This window comes from Manacus vitellinus, unplaced genomic scaffold, assembly GCF_001715985.3.
Source record: "Manacus vitellinus isolate BGI_N305 unplaced genomic scaffold, ASM171598v3 scaffold_60_pilon, whole genome shotgun sequence".
Lineage (NCBI taxonomy): Eukaryota > Metazoa > Chordata > Aves > Passeriformes > Pipridae > Manacus > Manacus vitellinus.
The window spans coordinates 2,911,789-2,934,427 of NW_021940687.1; the positions used below are offsets into that span (position 1 = coordinate 2,911,789).

Sequence of the window (22,639 nt, forward strand, 5' to 3'; positions counted from 1 at the left end):
TGATGTGCAGCAGCTGCACATCTTTCTCTGCAGGAACTGCTGCTCCGCTGTCCTGGATGCTCAGAGGTCGGTAATTAAAGCAGACTGAGGGCTTTCTGAAGGTGAAGTTTTGGAGCACTGCCTGAGAAATGTGCTGATCTCACCCGGCTTCTGCAGCTCTGAGAGGAGCAGCTTCAAACAGGATTTCTGCTTGGGGAATTTCCAGGCTCACTTCTTTTCAGACCCTTTCTCTCTGGCTATAAGAAGGAGAGAAAGGTTCCTGTGCCCGCTGTGACACTTTGTGCCTCTGCCTGAATTGCTTGGGCCCCACTGGCTCATATTTAGGCCATCTGGGCAATAGCACAAGGGATGTAGCTTGGAAAAGTGCTGGAGCACGTGAGGGTGGATGCTTGTAAGGGAAACACTCAGTGACCTCAAGCCTTGTGAGGAGTTTACTGCTGCCTTTATAATGTCCTTGATGTTAACTGGGAGCAGTCACTTGAGTTTGTCTCCCTGCAGAGGGGAAACCTGAACTCCTGTGTTTAGCAGTTGTGCCCTTTCAAGTGTTTTCTCCCAAAATACCAATATGGCACTAATGTCTGGATGCACAGCTGGACACACACAGCCAGATGTTAGGCATTCAGCTGAAGGGCTGCAAGCCTGGGACTCTCATCCCAAATGTGCAGTGTCATGGCACATGTGATGCATTCCCTGAATACAGAGGGAAGCATCCAGTTGCAAATCCTGTCTTTGCTAAGGATCTGGTTGGTGCCCTGCAAAATGTGAGGCTGCAGAGGTTGTGACATTTGAGCAGGCAAGGGAACGTTGCTGAGAAGGAGAAAGAGGGATGGTGGGTCATTTGATAGTTCCTGTGTAGCATCCTTGTTTCAGTCATTTTCTTCAAACAATTTGGGGTCCCTGACAGAGAGATAGATACTTGGCAAGCTTGAGAACTGACAGACCACAAAATATTCCTCAGAGCTTTAAAACCTTCCTGAGAACTTCAGGTTTTATGTTAAGATCGTATCTCTTATCTTTATAAATCTGGAAATTGGTAAACTTTGGGTAGTAGATGGGAAAGAAATCCTTAATTTCCCTGCTAAAGTTTGTTAGAGGAGACTGCAATAGTTCACTGGGACATCTCTGTACAAACAGAATTGCTTAGCTTGGCTTGCTGAGGAGTCACATCATGGGATGGGAATGGGAGTGTGTGGCCTGTGCTATCCTAAATGTGCCTGAAACAGTCTTAAGGACTAATTCACCCAGGGAATGTGCTCCAGATCTTTTGGGCTTGACTTAAGGCAGAGTCTGATGCACAGTTTTATTCAGGAGCGTGTTGTCACCTCTGTTGCCAAAGTTCCTGCTTTAAGAGCAGCTGGTCTTAGTGAGGGTGTCTTGCTGCTGCTGCTCCAGTGTTTTCTTGGACAATTGGAATTCCAGATCAGAGAGCCCAGGGGCAGAAGGCTGATGAGATGCCTACAGGAGGCCAAAGTCTCTTGTGTAGCAGCAAGGTGACTCCTAGGAAGCCAAAGGCGAGGTGTGTGACATGGAGGGGAGCGGCTTTCCCTTGTCCTGCTTTAAACTCAACTCCCATTACTGCAGATTTTACTGCATCTGCTGTGAGAGGGATTTTTCAGTCGCTGCTTTAATAGTTACAGAGCAGTCTGGCTTAGCTCTGCTTTAAATTCTAGGTGTGGTTTGTTAAAGAATTGACTCCTGCAAAATCAGTTGGTTCATTTCCAGCGTTCCCAGGCTACTTTAAAGTGCCTGATTCCCAAACACGGACCTGGTGGAGCACAGTTCATCTGTATCTCCTGGTTTTTCCTCCCTGTGATGACAGCTTAAGCTGCCCTGCTCCAAGGGCAGCCTGTGCTGCTGGGTTGTTCTGTCACGGTCCTGGAAGAGGATGGATATTTAGGCACTGATGGATGCTGTGCTGTGAAGGGAGCCAGTAAAAGGGACAAGGTTTGCCTGTCACCTGTGTGCAGGTACATCCGGACAGCTCTGCGTTCTTCACGTTGTGGGTGACACCTGTAAAGGCTTCTGCTGGGTTTGTTGCCTCTTGAGGAGGGGCTGAGCAAGGTTTAGTTCCCACCTGAAGGTGATCTGTGTTTTGTGTGTCCTTCCTTCCAAATTTATATTCTCTGAAAGAGGATTTTTACCACTTTGCTTGCTGGAAAAGAGAACCTCAACATCATTGCTGATGACACGCAGGATGGTGCCTGTTCTGGAAAATGATATAGCTGCCAGCTGAAGTTTTAGATGTTTTCTGCCCCAGGCAGAACCTGGAGCTGGCCTAGCCTGGAAATCCCTCTGCTTTTGTGCCTGTGGAGCAGCCAGGGGCGAGTCAGGGCTGGATCACCCCTGTGCCTCCCAGAGCCTGTGGGTGCAGTGCAGCCCAGAGGCTCTGGGACTGTGAGTTACAGGGCCACAGCAGCTCTGGTTCTGTAGCTTTGCCTGGTTTTTAGAACACAAGGAAAAGCTATGAAAGGTCTGTAATTTCTCTTTTCTCTTTCCAGCTACCCTTACCTACGACACCCTCAGGTTTGAGTATGAAGACTTCCCTGAGACCAAAGAACCCGTCTGGATCCTCGGCCGGAAATACAGTGTTTTTACAGGTATCTTCATGGGCAGTGCAACGTTCTGATGCTCCAGAGCACTTTGTTAGTGTTGCACTTGGGTTTTAACTGCCAGGCTTCTGTCTGTCTGGCCATTTCTGTGGAGTCTGGAATATTTCTGTGCAGAAAGTTACCACACAGTAGTTATTGGGACATGTCGTGAGGGCTGGATGGTGGAGGCAGGGGGATGCTCAGAGGAAAGAAGATGGTTTGCCTCTTCATGATTTGCCTGTGGCTGTAGTGTCTTTGGGTTGATTGCAGCTGTTTTGGGGGGAAAAGGAAGTTTTTTCTGCACAGCAGCACTGCCCTGTTCCTCAGCCAGGCTCTCCCTCTCTGGGCATGCAGGCTGTGAGGAGCAGATGCTGCTGTCCTCAGGGAGGGTGAGTGGGAGGTGGGCTTGGCTGTGGTGGTGCCACCCTCACGTGTGCGTTTCGATGCTGGACACCTTTCAGAGAAGGAAGAGATCCTGTTGGATGTGACCTCTCGCCTTTGGTTCACCTACAGAAAGAACTTCCCTGCTATTGGTATGTACTGTGGGGGAGTCTAAAGACATCCTGGAAATGATCATAATCTGGTTGTCCCTGACAAAGCAGTCCCCACAAGCATGGCATCATTTCCATTCATAAGAAGTCTGAAATGCGCTTCATTTAATTGATTGGACACACTTTTGCTTATCTGATAATGAGAATTCCTCATCCCCTTGGGTGTGAGGGATAGCAGTGGTTTCAAAAAGGACACAAGGAGGAGTTTGGGAAGCCTGCTCTTTTTTTTTTTATGCAGCTTGGGAAGATTTCTGTGCTTCATGCTCATCACATCCTACATCAGTCTAGTGTGAAATATTATTGAATAATGGTCTTGGGCCTGAAGTGGATTAAAATTATGAAAGCTACAGATATGATATGGAAATTGCTGCTTTTGTGCATCTGCTCTAGACTGTGAGGGGGGTTTTGTTTGTGTGTGGGGTTTTAAATGCCTGAAGTGTCTGTTACACACAGGAGCTGTAGTGATATGGGAAATTTTTCCCAGTGAACTCGAAGGAGGATGTCTTGGTTCCTTAAGATATTCTGTATGGCCTCTTCTGGGGTTTAATTTTGTGTTCTGGGTGCAAGGTATATCAGAGGAGATCTAAGAGCAAGGGGATTCCAAGAGGATCTAAGGCAAATGGGATTCCAAGCCCCACCCATATCCCCCTTCTGTCAGTGCCATCTCCAGCAGTCAGTGGGGAAGGAATGTGGCTCAGGTTTGGAAAAGAGACTTCTTGGTAACTGGTCCTTCTGGCTTGTGCTGTTCTTTCCCTGCTGGTAAATCCTCTGTCTCACAAGCCCTCAGACATCTTTGATGTAGTTTAATTCCTTTAAATTCATGTTTGTGCACCACAGTTAAACACATGTTTGAGACTGAAGGGTTAGCACATATTGAACTGGCTCGCAGACACAATTGGGGTTTTGTGAGTCATTAAAGGCTGTGAGGCAAAGGCAGACACCATTTTCTGAGTCATTTCCCATTTACAGAATAAATATTATTTGCATATATACAGTAAACCTTTTTTAGTATTTTTCTTCTTCCAGTCATCCCTGTTGTTGTTTGTCACTTCCCTCTGTGCTTGCCCACTTAAATATTGTAAGGGTTAGGGGACTGTCTAATGCTAATTTGGTAAAGCATTATCATTCTTGGAAGTTGTATATGTTATAAATTACTGGTGAAATCATGGAAGACAGCTGCTGAACATCCAGATGTTGATTAAATAGTTCTCTGGGTGATTTTTCTCCCTGTGGAGAGTAGTTGTTTAAGACTAAAAGACAGAAGCAGCCTTACAAAGACTTCTGGCAGCTTTGCCCAGGCACAGCTGGCTGTGTGCTCATGAGACAGCTCACCTGCTGTGGTCACACTGAATGTTTATCTCTATTATTTGTAGTAATAGCCAGAGCTGCAGTGGAGGAGCTGCAGTTTCCTTTGGAAGGTCTGTCAGGGAAATGCTTCCAGCCTTGAGCTTTGTCTTGGAAGTCTTTGTCTCAGACTTTCCAGTGTGAGCTAATATCCAGCTTATTCTCCAACATGATGTAGGATGTGTCTTTCTTTCATTGCTGGGGGGGGTTTATTTTTTTTTTTGTCTGATCCCTTTTCTTTTGGCCTAACTACACTGTTCACTTTGGAATATTAGCCTGTCATTGCTGCTTCTTATGTAGGAATTCCTTGGGACTTGTTGAGTTGCCTTCTCAAGATGAGGATTGCAAGAGTCACCTGCAGCAGGCATCTCTGTATAGAGCTGTCTCTGAACTGGGCTGGGAGTCTGCAGCCAGGCTTAGAGGCCACTGTGCTCCTGAGAAATTCAGCTCTCTCTTGGGTTGTTTGGATTCCCCTTGGAAGTTTTTTCCCCTTTCAGTTGGCATTAGAGGGGTTTGTTTATTTGCTTTTAAGGGACGCCATTAAGTCACTCATTGTTAACCACATTTTTGGTTCTCAGCCTTGGGTGTGTGAGCTAAGCTAGTCCTGATTCCCTGCCTCGTGTCTCTGTGAGCCTGCTGCCCACGCAGACTCACTGTGCCTGCACTTCTCTCCCTCTTGGCACTGTTTCCCCCTTCATTCCGTGTCTGTTCTCCGTCCTCGTTTGCAGGAGGCACCGGTCCCACGTCGGACACCGGCTGGGGCTGTATGCTGCGCTGTGGCCAGATGATCTTTGCTCAGGCCTTGGTCTGCAGGCATCTGGGAAGAGGTAAACCAGCCCACACTGACTTCCAGGGCCACGTGCTCCCACAAGTGCAGCACTTGTAAGGACAGAGATGACGAGGGCACAGGAGGGAATTGCTGTGAGGGCTCTGTGACTTTCTCTTCAGTCTTCTCAAGTTCAGGGCTGTTGGGAGAGAAATCTACTGGGAACTCTTCAGCAGGATTTTCCCTGTTTTCTCCAACTCTACATAGATATTTGTATTTTTATTATTATTATTATTATTAGTTTTTCTGTGGGTGACATTCCTTTATCCTAGCTGTGAGGATGCTTTCTGTTCTTTTAAAATTAGTCTGTTACTGTTGGAAATACCTTAGATGCTTAATAGTAAGATAACAATGTGAAAATCAGGTCAGTTGGTTGATGCACAGGAAGAGAATTGTTGCTTGCAGCCTCTAGTTGCTAACAAATACCATGCTTTGTTTCATATATCTCATTTTCTGTCTTAGACTGGAGGTGGATAAAAGGGAAGAGGCAGATGGATAATTACTTCAACGTTCTTAATGCCTTCATTGACAAAAAAGACAGCTACTACTCCATTCACCAGATAGGTAAGAGGAAAGAAATGCTCAGAAGAAGCAAATGGAGTAAGGAAGGATCTCACCTCAATACAAACTTCCCTGAAAAATAAAAGAGAAAAGCTGCCTGTTTCCTATAGGGTGTTAAGGTACCCACAGCTTCAGTGAACAGAACACGGGTTACAGGGGTGGTCTGGTGATCAAACACTCTGTGTAAAGTTTCTTCTGAGGCAACATTGCCCTTTGAACTTCTGTGCTGCTGCATTTTGGGGAAAGGATTTGCTTTACAGTCCTTCAGGATGAGCTGCTCACCCCCACCTACAAGAAGATACCCCATGACAGGGTACATTCTGCTGATTCAATGTTTCCAAGTGAGAATTCTTCCCTATTTAATACAAGCCTGCTGAGCAAGCGATGCAGTGTGGGTGAAATTACTTACTAATTTTTTTTTTCCTTGTGCTGCAGCCCAGATGGGAGTTGGAGAGGGAAAATCCATAGGCCAGTGGTACGGACCAAACACAGTCGCGCAGGTGCTCAAGTAAGGGCTGCTTGTTTTCCTTTTGCCTGTTGAACCAGGCAGTGTGGGGTCATTTGGGGTGTGGTACCTGAGCTTACAGGGTTCTGACCACTGTGGGAGCATGGGCTGCCTTGACTAACACCCTCCCTCCTCTCACTGTTCTCCCCTCACGTTGGTACATGAGCAGGTAGTTCCCTGGAGTAGGCTGGGATTGCTTAAAGGCAGCTTTCCCAGGTCAGGCCATAGGCTGAGTTAGCCCAGGTTCTGGTACAGGTGGTCAGGAGATAATGTATGGGAAGTCAAAGTGCTTTTATTTCACTTCTAATGCTGTCTCACTTTCTGGTAACCAGCAGTTAAGGAATTCCACTTGGAGATTGTATCAGGGCTCATGTACTTAGTAGCTGCTGAGGAGCAGATTAGATTCCCAGGTGTAATCCCATTTGCAACCTTGTTTATTCTTTATTCTTCAGGCAGTAATGAAGTCTACAACTCTGCCTCTATCAAAGCACACTTCATAGCATAATTGATTACACCAGTCCCTCCTAATCCAGTTTCTCCTCTCTGCTACCCCACCATCTTTGTCATGTAGTTGTATTAATTCTTCCTTACATATTTGCTTTTAATTTTCCCGTAGAAAACTCGCAACTTTTGATACGTGGAGCTCCCTGGCAGTACATATAGCCATGGACAACACAGTAGTGATGGAAGAAATCCGTAAGTACCACACAGAGGTAGAATGTGATGTATCCTCTGGCAGCAACAAGCCAGAAAAAAGCTGGAGAGCACAACAAACATGAAGTACATGTTCTGTCTTAAATTCTTCCCTGTGAGGGTGGTGAGACCCTGCCACAGGTTGCCCAGGGAAGCTGTGGCTTGCCCCATCCCTGGAAGTGTCCAAGGCCAGGTTGGATGGGGCTTGGAGCAACCTGGGCTAGTGGAAGGTGTCCCTGCCCATGGCAGGGGGTGGGACTGGATGAGCCTTAAGGCTCCTTTCAACACTCACCATTCTCTGGTCTCTGAAAGCTATGGCCAAGCATTCTGAAACCAGGTGAGAACTGCTGTTCTACGGCAAGGAAGGCCCTTGTTTGACTTTTGCTTCATCTGATAAAGCCTCTGGCTTGGCATAGTGGCCTCTCTATCTGGAGGGAAGGTTTGCTGACCTTCAGACAGTAAGTGGGAGCTGCTTGGATGGCAATGTTGGACTTGTTTATGGCCACGAGTAGCAAGCAGTAAATGGCTGCTTCATCTCTCATATAATGGGTAGGATGCCTCTGCTATTAGGCAGGATAAGAAAACTAGAACAAATCACTGAAGGGAAAAGTGAACAAAACTGGCAGGAGGCAGGGCTAAGAAGGAAATCCATCTCTAGAGTGAATCTCATCATTTTAAGGAGTATTCACTCATGGGTTTGTTTCTTTTTTTTTTCCCTTTTATTTTGTTTGGGGTTTTTTTGGTGCATCCTGCCCACAGGCTGGCTCTGGAGCTTGAGCAGGTCTTGGTGCCCATCCTGAGCCTGCCTGCTCAGGCTGCAGCCCTGCAGTAATGAAAGCTGAGTGCCTGCACTGCTGGTTGCTGCAGCCCTGCATGGCCCTGGCCTCACCAGCCCTTCCCCTGGCTTGCTTTAGGCCAGCTCCCGAGGCAGGGAGCTCACCCAGCACAAACCTTGCAGTGTTTCTGCCAGGGCAGTGCTCTGGAATGGCAGGTACAATGCTCTGGTGAGTGCTGGAGCTGGGGCAAGGTTACAGGTGAGGTTGTGGCAGGCATCATTTAGGCTTCTTGGCTGCCACAGAACCAGAATCAACTACCATCAACTACCTGGAGTGCAGGACAATCACGTTACAAAGCTCCATCTCTTGTCAGGCAGCTCAGTTGGATCTGACTGAGAAGTGCCTGTCTGACCTGAGCTGAAGGTACATGCTGATGTCCTTGGCTTAAACAAGGGCCAATTTAAAAAACAGAAATTGGATTTGTCTTTCATCCTTAGCCTGAAAACATCACTTGTAGAGCTGAAGCATGCTGGCTGCGAGGCCTGGCTGTGCTGCAGGCTCTGTCTGTGTGGCACTGGCTATTCAGCACTGATGCTGCTTCAAGTGGCGTGTCCGTACCGCCTGTCATGGGCAGGCCGTGTTTGTTGTCCTCAGATGTGGATCATAATGTACCTGTACAGGGCCTGAAGGTCACTGTGTGAGTGGGTCTGATGTGTTACACGTCTGTAGGTTTGTGTTAGATACCTTGTGCCCCAGACATTGATGATAGAAGTCATGTTGTTTCATACATCCATTAATTTGGTCACTGATAAGGTTAAGCCAAAGGTTCACAGGAAATGCCTTTTGCTACAGCATTGAAGAAACATCCACCTTTACCCCTGTGTTCCATCAGAAGGGGGCTCTCAGTTGGGCATTGGAGGATCCTGCGCATCAGAAACGTGATGAGGCTCCAAGGCAGTACCTGACAGCAGCAGCCACAGCAGGAGAGGTGTCATGTCAGATCTGCTGGAATATGTTTGCAGTAAATAGTTTGGATCCAGCTGGGAAGCTTTAGACAAGTTCTGCTACGCTCTGCCACCATAGCAGTGCAAAGCCTGCCAAAGACCAAGGTGAATTTAGTCTGTGCCAAGCTCTCTGCTGCTTAAACTGGAGTTAAATATGTTCACACCACAGCACAGGATTGCCAGGTGCTTCACCTGATGAGGAAACCTGCAGTGACACCCCATGCAGCAACAGCCCTGGATTGGCAGCTGATATCAGATCACCAGGACAGGCAGGCTACTGCAACAAAAGAACCTGTTTTAACAGGAGAAATCACTACTTAAAATTTCCTCAGGACTTCTGGTAACTACGTCTGTGCATGAGATGCACACGTACACCTTCTCCCTTCTTGAGGGACAGTACAGGGAGAAACTGCAGACATCCATGCAGGTTGTCTTTCCTCCTGAGGCTTTAGATCAAAGTTGTATTTATTCTAAATTTGGGTGTAACATTGCCCTTGTTCAGCTGGGTTTGAAGCTCTCGGTAGTGAACAAACACCAAGGTCAAATGGCTGGTGATTAAGGTGTTTGTTTACATTGTGTCCTACCTGCTAGAGTGTCCTGGCCTTCAATTTAGGCCAGGAATAAATTAAATGAGCCTCTGGCATTCTGTCTAATTGCCTTGGCTTCATCATTAAAGTGCTGTGGGTTTCTTCAGAGTTTGGGGTTTTCTCTTCACACACCCAGCAAGTAATGAAATTGGCCAGTGAGACAGGTAAGCTTCGAGTTCTTTCTGGACCAGAATTTACATAACCTGGGTGCATTACAACCTGGCTGTGTGTTTGTCAAGCCTGTAGAATGAGGATGCAGAGTGCTTATGTCATGTGTATGCTCCGAGGAGTTCTGCTGCCCCACATCTTAGAGGCAAAGCTTATGCTGAAATTGCAGAGTTCAGTGACAATCCTGCTTTAGGTCTGTGAAGAGGCTGCTGAATGATCCCCAACAAAATTCGTGAAGGTTAAAACCTTTAGGAAACTTAAGTGAACTTAGGAACATTATAACTACTCTAGACAGATGCCATGTTTGTATCTTGCTACAGCACTGTTACAGATGAGCATTTCCTGTGTTAAGCCATAACACTGTCCTCATTCAGTTCATTCACATCCTCTGTGAATTCCTCTGGAGTTGGACACTCCACACTTTTCTCGTTCTGTCTACAAGCTTTGTGAATTCAGGACTGTTGCCTGACAGCCTAATCAGCTCATCCAACCTTGTTGGCACAGGTGCTTGCTCACCTTGTGGAAGAACTGGCATTTTCACTGCCCAGCAGATGGTAGCTGTGAGTACAACGTGCTCTGCCGTAAACTTGGTGTGAGCTTGGCTGGAAGGCTGAGCCCTTCAGCAGCCCTGTAGGGAGTACACACATCACACAGTCCCAGCACTGGGCCTCTTCAAGCTTTTCTCGTTGTTTTTAAGTGCTGTAGGCTTTTAGAAAATAGCAGTTGTTGATCAGAGCTTGACTAGAACGACTCAAGGTCTGGAAACGGAGGTGATTCCTGATGCTCTCTGCTCCTGTTCCTTTCCATAGGGCGGCTGTGCCAGTCCAACTTGCCGTGTGCTGGAGCTGCAGCATGTCCTGCCCTGGAGTCAGACGTGCTCTATAACGGGTACCCAGAGGAACCAGGGGTTAGAGACAGGCTTGTGCTGTGGAAACCACTGGTGCTGCTGATACCTCTCCGCCTCGGGCTCACAGAGATCAATGAAGCCTATATTGAAACACTAAAGGTAGGGGATTTGGAGCTGAATTCCTGGTGGGGTGATGCTTAAGGATCCTGTTGTGAATTAAGTAATTATTCAGAAATAATTGTCCTATTTGCAAAAGAAAAATATGTTGAGAGACAACTCGTGTCAGAGGTCAGGATACAGGTTCTTGCAGGCTCTAGTCAGAAAAATGGGGTGGGGCTCGGGGAGTTGTGCCTTTTTGAGGTTGCTTTTTTATTTTGGGGATTTTACTTCATAGCTTGGTCTCAGTGTTTAGATAGCACCAACCTGCTGAAGCATTTGTTCAGCACAACTATACCCTGCTTGGCGGTAACCTGAGTGTTGGTTAATGCAGTGTTGGACACTCCTGTGGCTCTGAGGCTGGAGCTGGTGCTGCAGACTAAGGCCAGGAGCTGGCAGGCAGTTGCAGGTTGGAGTATTGAGAAGCTGCAGAATCAAGGGTGTGCAGAGTATGTGCACAAGACAGAGTGCACATTGTCTTGCTGTCCTAGTGCTGGCAGGCTCTGAGCTGTGTGGGTAAGACAGCTCCAAATTCCTGTGAGGCTTCTTCCATTTGGTCCATCTCTGTGTTCCTGTCAGCAGTTGGAAGTGTTTTTGAGCTGCTTCCATGCTCCTAGAAGGCCCTGTGTTGTAGCCTTCTACCTTCCTGATGGAGCCTCTCTCCAGAAATGGCTGGTTTTGCTGCTAGAGTTGCAGATTCTCTGTGTCCCTGTCCCATCTTTCTCACTGCATTTTTGGATGTTTGCCTTTGTTCCCACCTGCTGTCTCACTGTCTGTCAGCTGTGTGTTTTCTGTGTTGCTTTTCCAGCACTGCTTCATGATGCCCCAGTCCCTGGGAGTGATCGGAGGGAAGCCAAACAGTGCTCACTACTTCATTGGCTATGTAGGTGAGTGCCCAGAGGACTCCAAAGGCTGTCCAAGCATCTCCCCCCGCTGCTTGTGGGGTGCACAGCTCTCCTGCTTGGCCTGTGGGGAATGCTGCAGGGTTTTCCTTCCCTGCTGGAAGCATGGAAGGCTGCTGTGGGCCGAACCTCTCACCTGAGTCGTGTAGATTTGAACACTGGCCATAAACTGCCACTGTGTAACACTAATCCTGTCTGTAAGGGGAGTGCACAGAACCTGCTTCCTGAGTTCAGAACTGATCTCCCTCTGGGGCCTGGCTGGATATAATTGTCCTTTAGGTGACCCTTCCTCAAACCCTACAAACTGTCATTACTCTCCTCTGTTTTTCTCTCTCTGCCTGAGACCTCTGGTTACTTGTGCTTTAGATTTCTGGGGTCTACTTGAGCTTACCCAGGACCTGGGAAGGGGTGAGCAGGGACAGTACCCAAACAGTGCCTGTACCTCAATCCCAGGGGGTTGCTGTGGAGTGGCCACCGTGGTTCTGGCAGCTGGCTCTGTGCCTGGCTGAGAAGCATTTGGGGAAGTGGCTGGAAGCAAGTTGTCCCCAGAATGTGGCTTCCTCTGTGTGGCTACGAGAGCTGGCTCTGCCGTTGCTCTTACTCCTTCTACCTCACCGCTCCTCAGAGACCAAGGTGCTGGCATGGTTCCTCCTGTTGATGTGTCCTTGCCTCTCTGTCCAGGCGAGGAGCTCATTTACCTGGATCCCCACACCACGCAGCCGGCGGTGGAGCCCGGTGACAGCGGCTGCCTCCCCGACGAGAGCTTCCACTGCCAGCACCCTCCGTGCAGGATGAGCATCGCCGAGCTCGACCCCTCCATCGCCGTGGTGGGTTCCTGCTCCCCATCCCCCAGGGAGCAGTGCTGGGGCCCCTCTGTTCCACAGCTCTCTCCTTCCCCAGGGAACTGGCAGAGGCAGTGGGGATGGGCTGGGCACTCTGCAGTGCTGTGCTCTGGTCAGGTGCTGCCCCGGGTTTTGGTGACAGCCATAAAGCAGCTCCTTGTGCGGGAAGCTGTCCCAGGGAAGTCCCCCTTGCATGGCAATTAAATGCCATTCCTCCTGGGGCTGTGTCCTTCTCTCAGGTTTAGTCTGGGCTTTGATTCCTGTCTTGATGGGCAGATCCGCAGCTATTCCTGAATCCATATGAGGATGCACTGTGGCTTGTTTTCTGTTGAGCCTGAGATGCCTGCCCTTTTTTTCCATGGGGGTTGTTCCTCCTGGTTTTCCTTCTGCAGTAGAGCAGCCATTAATGATTCCAGCACTTGGATAGCCTGGTCAGAATCAGCCTTTGTGGAGTGTTCACTTAACACAGGGTAGTGTTATGCATGGTTTTAGAGCAAGGCAGTTGGGTGTAGATAACTGCTCACAATCCTGATCACGTTGCTTGGCATTAATACAGGGTCTTAGGTCTGAAATAATCAATCTAAAATATAGAAGGATAAAATCTTTTTCTCTTCTTTTCAGGGCTTTTTCTGCAACACAGAGGCAGACTTTAATGACTGGTGCCAGCAAATCAAAAAGGTTTGTGTTTATAGATCTGGTCAGACATTGGAACAGGCTTCCCAGGGAAGGGGTGGAGTCACCATTCCTGGAAGTATTCAAAGGCATGTGGATGTGGCACCTGGGGACATGGATTAGTGGTGGTGTTGACAGTGCTGGATTAACAGCTGGACTCAGTCTTGGAGGTCTTTTCTAACCTTAATGAGTCTAATTCTACTCTTACTGAAAGGAGTATCAGGTATTGTCTTGTTGCCAAACCACTGCACAGAGACCATGTTCTCAGCAGCATGATCCCATTTTAAAGCATATTAAAACAGTTTATTAAACTACCAAGGAGAGCATAGCTCCGAAATTCTGTTGGTGACACAAGTAAAAGATTTGAAAAGCATTTTTCCAGCTGCAGTGAAGTGCCAACAGATCGTTATTACCCCCTAAAGAGCCCCAGGAGTGCAGAGCTGTTGGTTCTCATGGCTGTGCTCTGTCTCCACAGCTGGCCCTGGTCAGGGGAGCGCTGCCCATGTTCGAGCTGGTGGAACGCCAGCCCTCGCACTTCTCCAACCCCGACGTCCTGAATCTCACACCAGGTGAGGCCACGCAGGGAGGGAGGGAGGGAGAGCTGGGGTGAGCCGGTCCCTTTGGTTTTCTGGAAATTTTGAGGTTGCACAGTGGTTTCTGATATGTTCCTGTTCATTCCGGAGTTTGAGCTGGAGTTCCTGGATCAAGTGATCTGGTTTTTTTGGCTTTCAACTAGTGGTTTGCAGATCCCAGTGTCTCAGGATGATTTTTAGAACGATTCTGTGAATGGGGATGGTGACTGAGAAGGAAAAACAAGCTCACAGGCTGTCACAGTAATGTGAATCTAGGATTTCTTAAGGGATGCTTGGAGGAATCAAAAGGGTCCATTGAAAAGGCTGAAAGCTGAGTAGTTATGTAATGAAAATGGTCCAAGACAGGGCTGGTCACACTTAGTTCCAGCATAAGGCACTCCTTCCTGGCATGTACCACTGCCAGTGTGAGAAGGAACAACTGCTGGCCACCAGTCTTGACTGTCAGGCTCTGCTTATCTTGTCCATAACATGCACAAACATTGCAGGAGATAGAGAGGCATTGGCAGCTTCTGCCAAGAGCAGTGAGTGTGTGTGGGCAAACCCACCCTGACACCAGGCACCAGGCTGCCTCCTGCACCTGCACCCTGTGCTTCCTCACTGTCTCCCTGTAGCATGAACTTTCAAAGCCTTCCTTATTGCACTGTCCTGTGCTGTAAGAGTGCTCGATTCCCTTAAGCTGCCAATCGATCCTTGCCTCTCTTAAATTGTCCCCAATTGTTGCCTTTCCTACTCTTAAAAATGTTTTTGTAGTGGACTGCTTGTCCTTCTTCCTCTTCCCTGGCTTGTACTGACTCTTCCATCTGCCATGGCCATTCTGTTTGGCGTAGTCCTGTTCCTCACTAGGAGGAGTAATTGAAGTTGGAGCCCGTTTCAGTGCCTAAAGAGGCTCCAAAAGAGCTGGAGAGGGCATGCAGTGACAGGACAAGGGAATGGCTTCAGACTGCCAGAGGGCAGGGTTAGATGAGATAGTGGGAAGAAATTCTTCCCTGTGAGGGTGCTGACACACTGGCACAGGTTGCCCAGAGAAGCTGTGGCTGCCCCATCCCTGGAAGTGTCCAAGGCCAGGTTGGACAGGGCTTGGAGCAACCTGGAATAGTGGAAGGTGTCCCTGCCCATGGCAGTGGGTTGAAATGAGGTAAGCTTTACGGTCCCCTCCAACCCAAACCATTCTGACATTCTGTGACTGTCCAGCCTGAGTTAATACAGGTTTCTCCTTCCTCAGTTTGCCCATTGGTCTCACCTGAATTTCCCCTGTGCTAAAGTTGCTTCCCCTTTAGGTGTGAGCTCCTTCCTCACCATATGTTGGAAGGATGGACAGGAGGGATCAACTATACTGTACAATTGCTTTTGGGAGAGTGCATGTTGTGTAATCACATTCCCTAACAGTTGTACCAAAGGTAACTACAGTAGAAACAATTCTCCGATACATGGCAGGAATGTATCCCTTAATTGAGCCAGAAACCTTCATGGATATTAGTCCAGAACTGGGCAAGTTCTCTTTATTTTGAGCCTCTTGAGGCAGAACAGTCTCCTGCTAATGCAGAGTTGGGGCACAGCAAGGTTGTACTGAACAGTCACAGCAGAGTTGTTTTGGGGATCTGTGAAAGGTGACGCACTTCTGTGCTCCATATAATTCTCTCCAGTGCATTTTCCATGCCATTGACATGTTCTCATCCCTGCTCAGAGCCTTCACTCGGGTATGTCACTGAGTCTTGGAACTTGTGGGCACTTGGCACTCAAATTGTGATGCCCTCCAGCTGCTGGTCTCACAGTCAGGGTGTCACACGGAGGCAGTGCTTTCTTCTTCTCTTCCAGACTCCTCCGATGCCGACAGATTGGAAAGGTTCTTTGACTCAGAAGATGAAGACTTTGAAATCCTGTCCCTTTGAAAACAAATAGGAAACTGACTCTGCAAATTTGTGTATGTGTGGGGAGAAGGGGGGAGGGAAGCTCCTTGGAGAGCCTGGGGCTACCGGTTTTCAATAGGCGCTTGCTGCCATCCCCGCCTCTTGTCCATCCCGGCATTCCGTGCAGCCTCGGAGCAGAGCGCGCAGTGTCTGCGGTGGGATGAAGAACCAAGTGGGTGTTACAGCCTTACTGGCTGCAGTCAGAATTTCTCAGCAGCAAACAGTTGCTGGAAGTGGATGCAGTGGTGCTTAGGAGTTCAAAGCCTATCTGTTACATCAGCAGGTCAGCTGGGCCTTCCGGGGGAGGCACGGGAATCAGCAGAGTGCTGGATCCTTCCGTGGGGACTCCCCGCTGAAGCTTAAGTAGAGCCCACCCATCATTTTGCAGGAGAAATGTCCAGTTAATGCCTTTAGCAGCTTCTCTTCTCACTGGCCAACCTGGACTGCAGCTCACAATGCCAAGGAACAGCAGCCACGTCCCACAGACAGCTGTGAAGCCTCTGGAGTGCAGATCCCTACGGTACAACTCCTGTTCATGCTCTGCAGGACACAGCGCTTCCTCTCCTGCTCACCCCCTATGGAAAGGGCACTGAGGGAACTTCCAAGTCACTGGGAATTCAACAAGTGAATGGCTGCCTGGGGAAGTGTGGAACAGAGCTGTGCTGCTGAGAAGGAGCATCTCAATCCCAGTTTAAATAACAGCAGAGAGAATGGAAGAATAGAAAATGTGTGTGTTGCTCAGTGAGTCAATCCATGTGCTTCTACAATGTAATCTCTACAGCGAGTACCTTCAGGAAAGCTGCTTTGAGCAGAGAACTGGATTCCATAGGCCTGGAAAGAGACCCAGCTGGGAGAGGTGAAACAGGACAGCGGAGATCTGCCGGGCTCCTGCCTGTGCCCTCGTGCGCTGGCACAGCGTCTGGGGAGTTAATCCTGTCGTACCAAAAACGTGAGCTGTGAAACTCCTCAAGGTGCCCTCGGTGCACTGATCAGCAGTTCCTCCAGCTACTCCTGTCAGACATTCCATTTCCAAAGCAGAAGAGGCACCTGAAGGTCGGTAGGATTCCAAGCTGTTGGTACCTTGACTCTGCCTGCCCCCCTCCCTGCAGAGTGTGCACAGAGGTACTGTAGGAGCCAGCCTGGAGAAACCCCTGTCAGGTAATCATCCCAAACGGGCAGAATGCCTTGAGAAGGTCCAATTATACTGGCAATTTTAGCTGCTTTAAGGTGGTAGCTCTGCCTGGGGCTCTTCTCCACACAGAGAAGGGTGGAGCAGAGCTGTCTCTTTGCAAACTGCAAGGGAAGTTGCTGCCGTAGTTCCTTGGTGCATGCTGCACACTGCAACCCCGTTCACAAGGCTCTGGTTTGTGCATTCGGGTTTGGAACCTGTCAGATGATGGTGTTGTGACCAAGGGTGGTGCCACCTGGGTAGACATGACCCGTTTCCCCTGTGACTGACCTACTGATGCTCTGTCCCTGTGCTATCCGAAAGCAGAGGTTTGAACTGGGAACCACAATGCTTCTGTCACTAAATTATTATTTGCTGCTTTCTGCCTGCTTCTCCTCTTCTCTCATGTAGTCAGGGGAAGAGGCAGCAGAGGAAGTGGGGCTGTGCTCCATTCATCTGCTTTCAATTTCTATCTGAATAAACAGATCTAAAATCTTTGCCTGTTCTAATGTCCTTGCACGAGTTGAAAGAGGTGGTGGGTGGCATTCCAGTGACCCTGCCCTGTGATAGGGAATGCTGTAACCAGTTTCAATAACCATTATTCCTGTTTTGCCATGCAGCAGCAGGACACAGAGCTTTAACTGGAAGGCTGTACGCTCTGTTGGCATGGGCAGGTCCTTTTCATTGAGATCTCATCACTCAGGACACATCACCCTCTTGATCTGTTCACCAGAAGAATCAGTACCTAAAGGGGCTCCAAGAGAGATGGAGAGGTTTGGACAAGGGCCTAGAATGAGAGGACAAGGGGGAATGGCTTCCCACTGCCAGATGGTTAGATGGGATATAGGGAAGGAATTCTTCCCTGTGAGGGTGCTGACACACTGGCACAGGTTGCCCAGAGAAGCTGTGGGTGCCCCATCCCTGCAAGTGTCCAAGGCCAGGCTGGATGGGGCTTGGAGCAACCTGGGCTAGTGGAAGGTGTCCCTGCCCATAGAACAAGATGATCTTTAAGGTCCCTTCCAACCCAAACCATTCTGTGATTCTACTGCTTATTTCACGTTCATGATTTCATGGTTAAGGACAGCTCAGCCAGACAGGTTTTTACCCGAGTGTTAACACAACCCCAATAACAGAACTAAGCTCAGCTGTCTAAGATCTTTAACAGGTATTTCTGGCTTTTCAGTCAGGCCCTTAAAGCTAATAATTAAAAGACTTCCCTGTGTGTTGTCTTGTGTCAGTGGTGCTGTCAGGGCCTGATTCAGCATTACAGGCACTCATCTGCTTCACCAGAAGTGTTTGGCTGCCAAGTGCTGGGCAGCTGTGGAGGGAAAGGAGCAGCTTTTTCCATTTCAGCTGATGTCTGTATTAGCAATTTTGCTTTAAACATTTAGCTTTCCTTTCCCTGCAAGGGAATCAGTTCAATCTGCCTCTCTCTGAGAGTTCGAGCAGGAGATTAATGCAGTCCACCCTGCTACAAGGTGTGTTAACTGTCCAGCAGAGACATGAACTCTCCTGGGCATCCCCATCTCTCAGTGCCCCTTGCAAATGATTTAACATTCCAGTTTGTTGTGGTTTGCTGGTTGTTAACTGCTGGCTTAGGTGATTCATAGCTGGTCTGGTTTGGCAGCCCTTATGGGCTGTTTAAATTGCACTGAGGGGTGTGTAGGAGCCACAGATTGATTCCCCTCATCTTAGCCAGTCTAAAATAGCTTATGTGCTACTCACCCTCCAAACTGGCCTTGCTGTGAGCTAATCCATCTATTGCAGGCTCTTACCTGCTCACAGCACTTTTCTGTCCCATTCTCAGTGCACATCTGGGAAGGAGGCCTGAATTCACCTCTCCCTTCATTCCACAGCTCCAGCAAACAGCTTTCCTTGGATTTAGAGCCTGAACTGCAGCACTTTCACCTCCCATGTGCCCTTCTAGAAGATAAATGATCATACTGGGGAAAAAAAATGCCCTGTGCCAAATGCTTAAAAATAATAATTTATTAGCAAGTCCTCTACAAACCGGTTTGAGCATGCAGGGTGCATTTACTAGAGAGGCAGAATAATCAGAAACATGGCAGTTCCCTGGAACTGGAAACTCTCCATGCTCAGGGGTGGCCCTGGGCTTCACACCCACATCTGCACCCCAGGACTCGAGCTGCAACAAGAGCTCCTGTTTGGGATAGGGAAGTTTTTACCAAGAATTTGATTCATGCTTATGGCATATTCATTTAAAAAATGTGGAAGGGACTATGGAGGGGGAGGAGCAGATGAAATAACAAGGACATCAGCATCGTTGGACCCAGAAGAATACTCAGGATCTGAGCTGTAGCTACTGGAGAGTGATATGTAAGGGAGTCATCCATGAGGTGAGCTTTCCCCTATTCCTTTAGACCTGCCCTGTATCAAGTCTTATTTCCAGAGTTCTTCCAGAGGTTTATTCTGAACCTCCTCCATGGTTTTCTCTGCAATGGACTTGATTTCTCTGTGCAAGTCTTCTATGCTCTGTGAAGCATCCACTGTCTGTTTCCAAGACAAAAAAAAAAAAACAAAACAAAACAAAACAGGATAGATACAGAAAACACAGAAACATGTTACTGGACACCAGAAAATGAGAAAATCTTTGCTGTTAACACCTGCTCCTCCTCATTACTCAATATTGTTACTGTTCCTGAGCAGTGAAATGAGCTAATTATACCTCCTGTGCACTGTTTCTGGAGTGGAACTGGGAAAAATCTATTTAGGAATAGACATTTAAGAAGTAGATGTGGGGCTGGGTGAAGGGAAACAGAAGAAACTGCTGTTGCATGTTGTTTGCTGACACTCTTTGGGATGTGTTAGATACATAGAGGCAGGTAAGCTGAGATTCATCACTGGTGCTCCAAGAGCTGACCAGGGTGTTCTGCAACAGGGAAGTGCCCTCTGCCACAGCCCACAGTGCCCTTGGCTGGTCCCCAGCATGTCCCCCTGACCAGGAGCAGGAAGGGGGAGCACAGGGATATGATGGGCACAGTTTGGGAGCTCTCATGAGAGACCCCCACCCCAGTCCATGACCAGCCCATTGGGGTTATTTCCTCACCTTCCAGTTCAGGGTCTTGTCTTCCATCAGACAATAGAAGGACTGCAGAACTTTCTCTTGGAAGGAGCTGGATTCATAACGTTCATGTCCATAGTTCCCTCGTTCTGCTGCTTCTTCCGGGCTTAACTGGAGAAACAGGATCAGGTCTGGCTTTGGGAGTCCCACGTCGGGCTGTTTGCACCAGTCCAGGCAGAAGTTCTGTCCCAAACAAAGACAACCAAACTTGAGGTGAAAGAAACACAAAAAGCAATAATATCCCAGCTTACCATGTGGGAATTCAGTCCTGGTAATTTGGGGGGGAGCAGGTTTTGCTGGGTGCTGTGCACCCCTTGTGCTCACTTGAGTTGGACAGAGCTAAAGATTTTAATGCCTCTTCTGCAGAGCCCTTCAGAGCTCTACCAAGGCACATCCTGAGCCTCCTCACAGCCTGTATCAGTCCAAAACTCGTGCCTGGTCCAAAAGAAAGCTGCTCCCAAATACAAACACCACACAGCTTCCCTGTGGATCTCTGAGCCCATGGAGGCTCCTTTTCAACACTCACTTACCCAGGAATTTCAGTCCAGACACAAGAGAAGCAGTTCTCCAGTTTCTGGATCTTGTTGACTGATCTGAAGACTTCCATCAGGGCACGTGAATCCATGATGTTGTGGGGAGACCATGGAGGCTTGTCCACTTAATGCTCATCCAAATCCTAAATCCCTCTTTTAAGAGGAGCAGGCAAATCTGCCCTCCAGTTTCTCCCCAGATGTTCTGTATCCCAGCAGTCTGGGTGTTTTTTGGATGCATATGCAGTGGAGTTTTTAATCCCTTGAGGGTGTGATAGAAGCTGGAAGTGCCACAGCATCTTGGACATGAGCTCTGGCTGCTGGTAACTACTGTGTTAGATATGGGCATCAACATCTTCCCTCCTTCTGGGAATGCTTCTGGAGTGAAAAACATGTCAAACTCCACTCCTTTAACAAGTAGATGAGATCCCTTCTAGCAAAGGATGCCATCCCTGCTTCCCAAGAGTTGCATCCATATGCCTGAGTGCTGCAGGTTGACAGCTGCAGTCAAAGAAATGTAGACACTTTAAGACATTTTTCCCCCCACTGGATAGCAGAACATTCCTTGCTGTGCCCATATGGGCTTGGGATCATAATTTTGGAGTGACTGACTCAGCCTGTGTTACATGTCTTCGCTCCTAATTTGGGGCCTTTGCAGACACCCAATTAGCACCTTAATGCTTTAATGCATCCATCTCAGGGTTAAGCCCCACTGTCCAGGCTTGGGGAAGCAGGAGGGTGGACAAAGATGTAGGTGAGGGTGCAAGGCATGGGGACCCAGATCTCCTCAATCCTCCCAGGAAGCAGGAAAAGGCTTGGGCAGGAATTAATGCAGGACACTGGTGCTGCAGGCCTGGCTTCAGCTTCTGTGACCACAGGGTGCTCTTTGAGGATTGAGGGCTACTCAGCAGGAATGGGGCTCATCTGATGGAATGGGACAAGAGTGACTGTGCAGAACAGGGAGGCTGACAGAGCTGACTTGTCCTGGAAGCAGGGACAGGCCCAAAAGGCACACGTGGGAACGTGAGAACTTCAGGCTAAATGAAGAAAGTCACTTTTTACTCTGAAGGTGAGCAAAGAAGAGCCCAGAAAGGAGTGGATCTACATCCCTGGAGAGACTCAAACCTTGGCTGGATGTGGGCCCGAGTCAGCCCTGCTGGAGGCTGGGCTTCATGACTTCCACACGTGCTTTCCAACATAAGTGGTTCTGTTATTCTTTGCAAGTTTATGGGCCAGCAGTCAGAGCAAGCACGGAGAGTCTTAAATAAACTCCTGGAATCATTCTCCAGAGTCAAACAGGTCAGCTTCCAGTCCAGGAGTCTGTCCAGATTTACAGAAAGCAACCAAATGAGTTTCTTTGTTCTGGGGAAGGGCAGACCCGGACAAACACACTATGTCAACACCTGAGCTGAAACTTCCAGCCCTCACTTGCAATCCTCATTTCCCAGCAGGATAATGGCCCCTGGGCCACTCACAGCAATGGCATCTACCTGGAGCTGCTCCCCCAAACAGAGAGAGGGGCAGGGGCTGCTGCAGGACTCACTCACCCCTTTGGCATTCGTGAAGGCCACTCCAGAGAAGGCGTATCTGTCAACCACGATCGTGATCCCTTGGTGTAGCTTCTCTTTCATCAGTGGTCTGAAACCATGTGGGAGAAAAAATAATGAAGTTAGTTACACTCCTTTGTAGTGACAGAAATGAAAGGAGTTCCATCTAAAAAACCAAGTATGTCAGTATTACCAGAGATCACTGTCAGGGTCAGCTGTGATGCAGACAAAGAGCTGTTTGTATTCTCTGACAGGCATTAACCAAATATCCTTTCAAGACACCCAAATTCAGGGTGCCAAGGGCTGGGCACTGCTCTAGGCAGCTCCAGGGTTTACAGGCAAGATCACAACTGAACTGTATTGATATGAATGACCCTCTTTAGGTGGTGCAGTAGATTTGTGATACGCTCTGCCCCCTTTATTTACAATGACAGTTCTTATTAGAGCTCATTCATCTGCCTTACTCACAGTTTCCTTGTCACTGCCACTACAGCAGAGCCACAAAAGCTTTTCTGTAAAATGAGAACATTTTGCAATATAGGTTTCCAGGTGAAAACAACAGCCAACACCCACTTCCCCACCTCCACACACGAAGACTTGGGGGCTAAAGCAAGGACAGCCAGTCATGGCTGAACCCAGCCTTTGGCTTGAGGGGAAATTTGGGGGTAATTCCTTAACCATTGTCACTCACAGGGACTGCCTGGCAAAGCAAGGCCTCTTCAGGGAAAAGAGTAAATTCACAGTCTAGGCTGGTTCAGTCTCAGCTCCCCAGTTCTTTAATCCAGTATGG

At 48.5% G+C, this 22,639-nt stretch overlaps 3 protein-coding genes across 7 annotated transcripts in view; 2 read left to right on the forward strand and 1 right to left on the reverse strand.

The window, feature by feature from the left end:
- Positions 1-2,410: 2,410 nt before the first annotated feature.
- ATG4B (autophagy related 4B cysteine peptidase) lies at positions 2,411-17,188 on the forward strand. Of its 5 annotated transcripts, none has more exons than XM_018083112.2 (13): positions 2,411-2,597; positions 3,050-3,121; positions 5,212-5,310; positions 5,772-5,873; positions 6,306-6,378; positions 6,992-7,071; positions 10,413-10,609; positions 11,415-11,493; positions 12,190-12,335; positions 12,972-13,028; positions 13,498-13,591; positions 15,431-15,536; positions 15,650-17,188. In XM_018083112.2, the coding sequence occupies exons 3-12, from the start codon at positions 5,250-5,252 to the stop codon at positions 15,502-15,504; spliced, it is 963 nt and encodes a 320-aa protein (XP_017938601.1). In that variant the 5' UTR covers positions 2,411-2,597; positions 3,050-3,121; positions 5,212-5,249; the 3' UTR covers positions 15,505-15,536; positions 15,650-17,188. The 5 variants fall into 5 exon arrangements, with proteins under 5 accessions (XP_017938601.1, XP_017938602.1, XP_017938604.1 ...); XM_018083113.2 differs by having other exon boundaries at positions 15,803-17,188; XM_018083115.2 differs by having other exon boundaries at positions 15,806-17,188.
- Positions 8,174-22,639, forward strand: part of ING5 (inhibitor of growth family member 5) — a 24,979-nt gene continuing 10,513 nt past the window's right edge. The window contains exons 1-2 of the mRNA XM_018083118.1: positions 8,174-8,177; positions 8,928-8,929. The gene's annotated coding sequence lies outside the window, so the exon portion shown is untranslated. The remainder of the gene's footprint in view (positions 8,178-8,927; positions 8,930-22,639) is intronic.
- On the reverse strand, positions 18,662-22,633 carry DTYMK (deoxythymidylate kinase). Its single transcript, XM_029963702.1, has 3 exons — positions 21,850-22,633; positions 19,758-19,955; positions 18,662-19,201 (listed from the first exon to the last, which is right to left on the reverse strand). Exons 1-3 carry the CDS (start codon positions 21,931-21,933, stop codon positions 19,091-19,093), a joined length of 393 nt encoding a protein of 130 aa, XP_029819562.1. The 5' UTR covers positions 21,934-22,633; the 3' UTR covers positions 18,662-19,090.

What these genes read in the sequence shown, in the direction of transcription:
- ATG4B (XM_018083112.2), top strand. Translation starts at nt 5,250, where the DNA reads ATGCTGCGCTGTGGCCAGATGATCTTTGCTCAGGCCTTGGTCTGCAGG. An exon ending in CCTATATTGAAACACTAAAG is followed by an intron (nt 10,610 to 11,414) that starts GTAGGGGATTTG and finishes TTGCTTTTCCAG; the next exon opens with CACTGCTTCATGATGCCCCA. An exon ending in GGTGCCAGCAAATCAAAAAG is followed by an intron (nt 13,029 to 13,497) that starts GTTTGTGTTTAT and finishes CTGTCTCCACAG; the next exon opens with CTGGCCCTGGTCAGGGGAGC.
- DTYMK (XM_029963702.1), bottom strand. Translation starts at nt 21,933, where the DNA reads ATGAAAGAGAAGCTACACCAAGGGATCACGATCGTGGTTGACAGATAC. An exon ending in CCTTCACGAATGCCAAAGGG is followed by an intron (nt 19,956 to 21,849) that starts GTGAGTGAGTCC and finishes TGTTTGGGACAG; the next exon opens with AACTTCTGCCTGGACTGGTG. An exon ending in ACAAGACCCTGAACTGGAAG is followed by an intron (nt 19,202 to 19,757) that starts GTGAGGAAATAA and finishes TCTTGGAAACAG; the next exon opens with ACAGTGGATGCTTCACAGAG.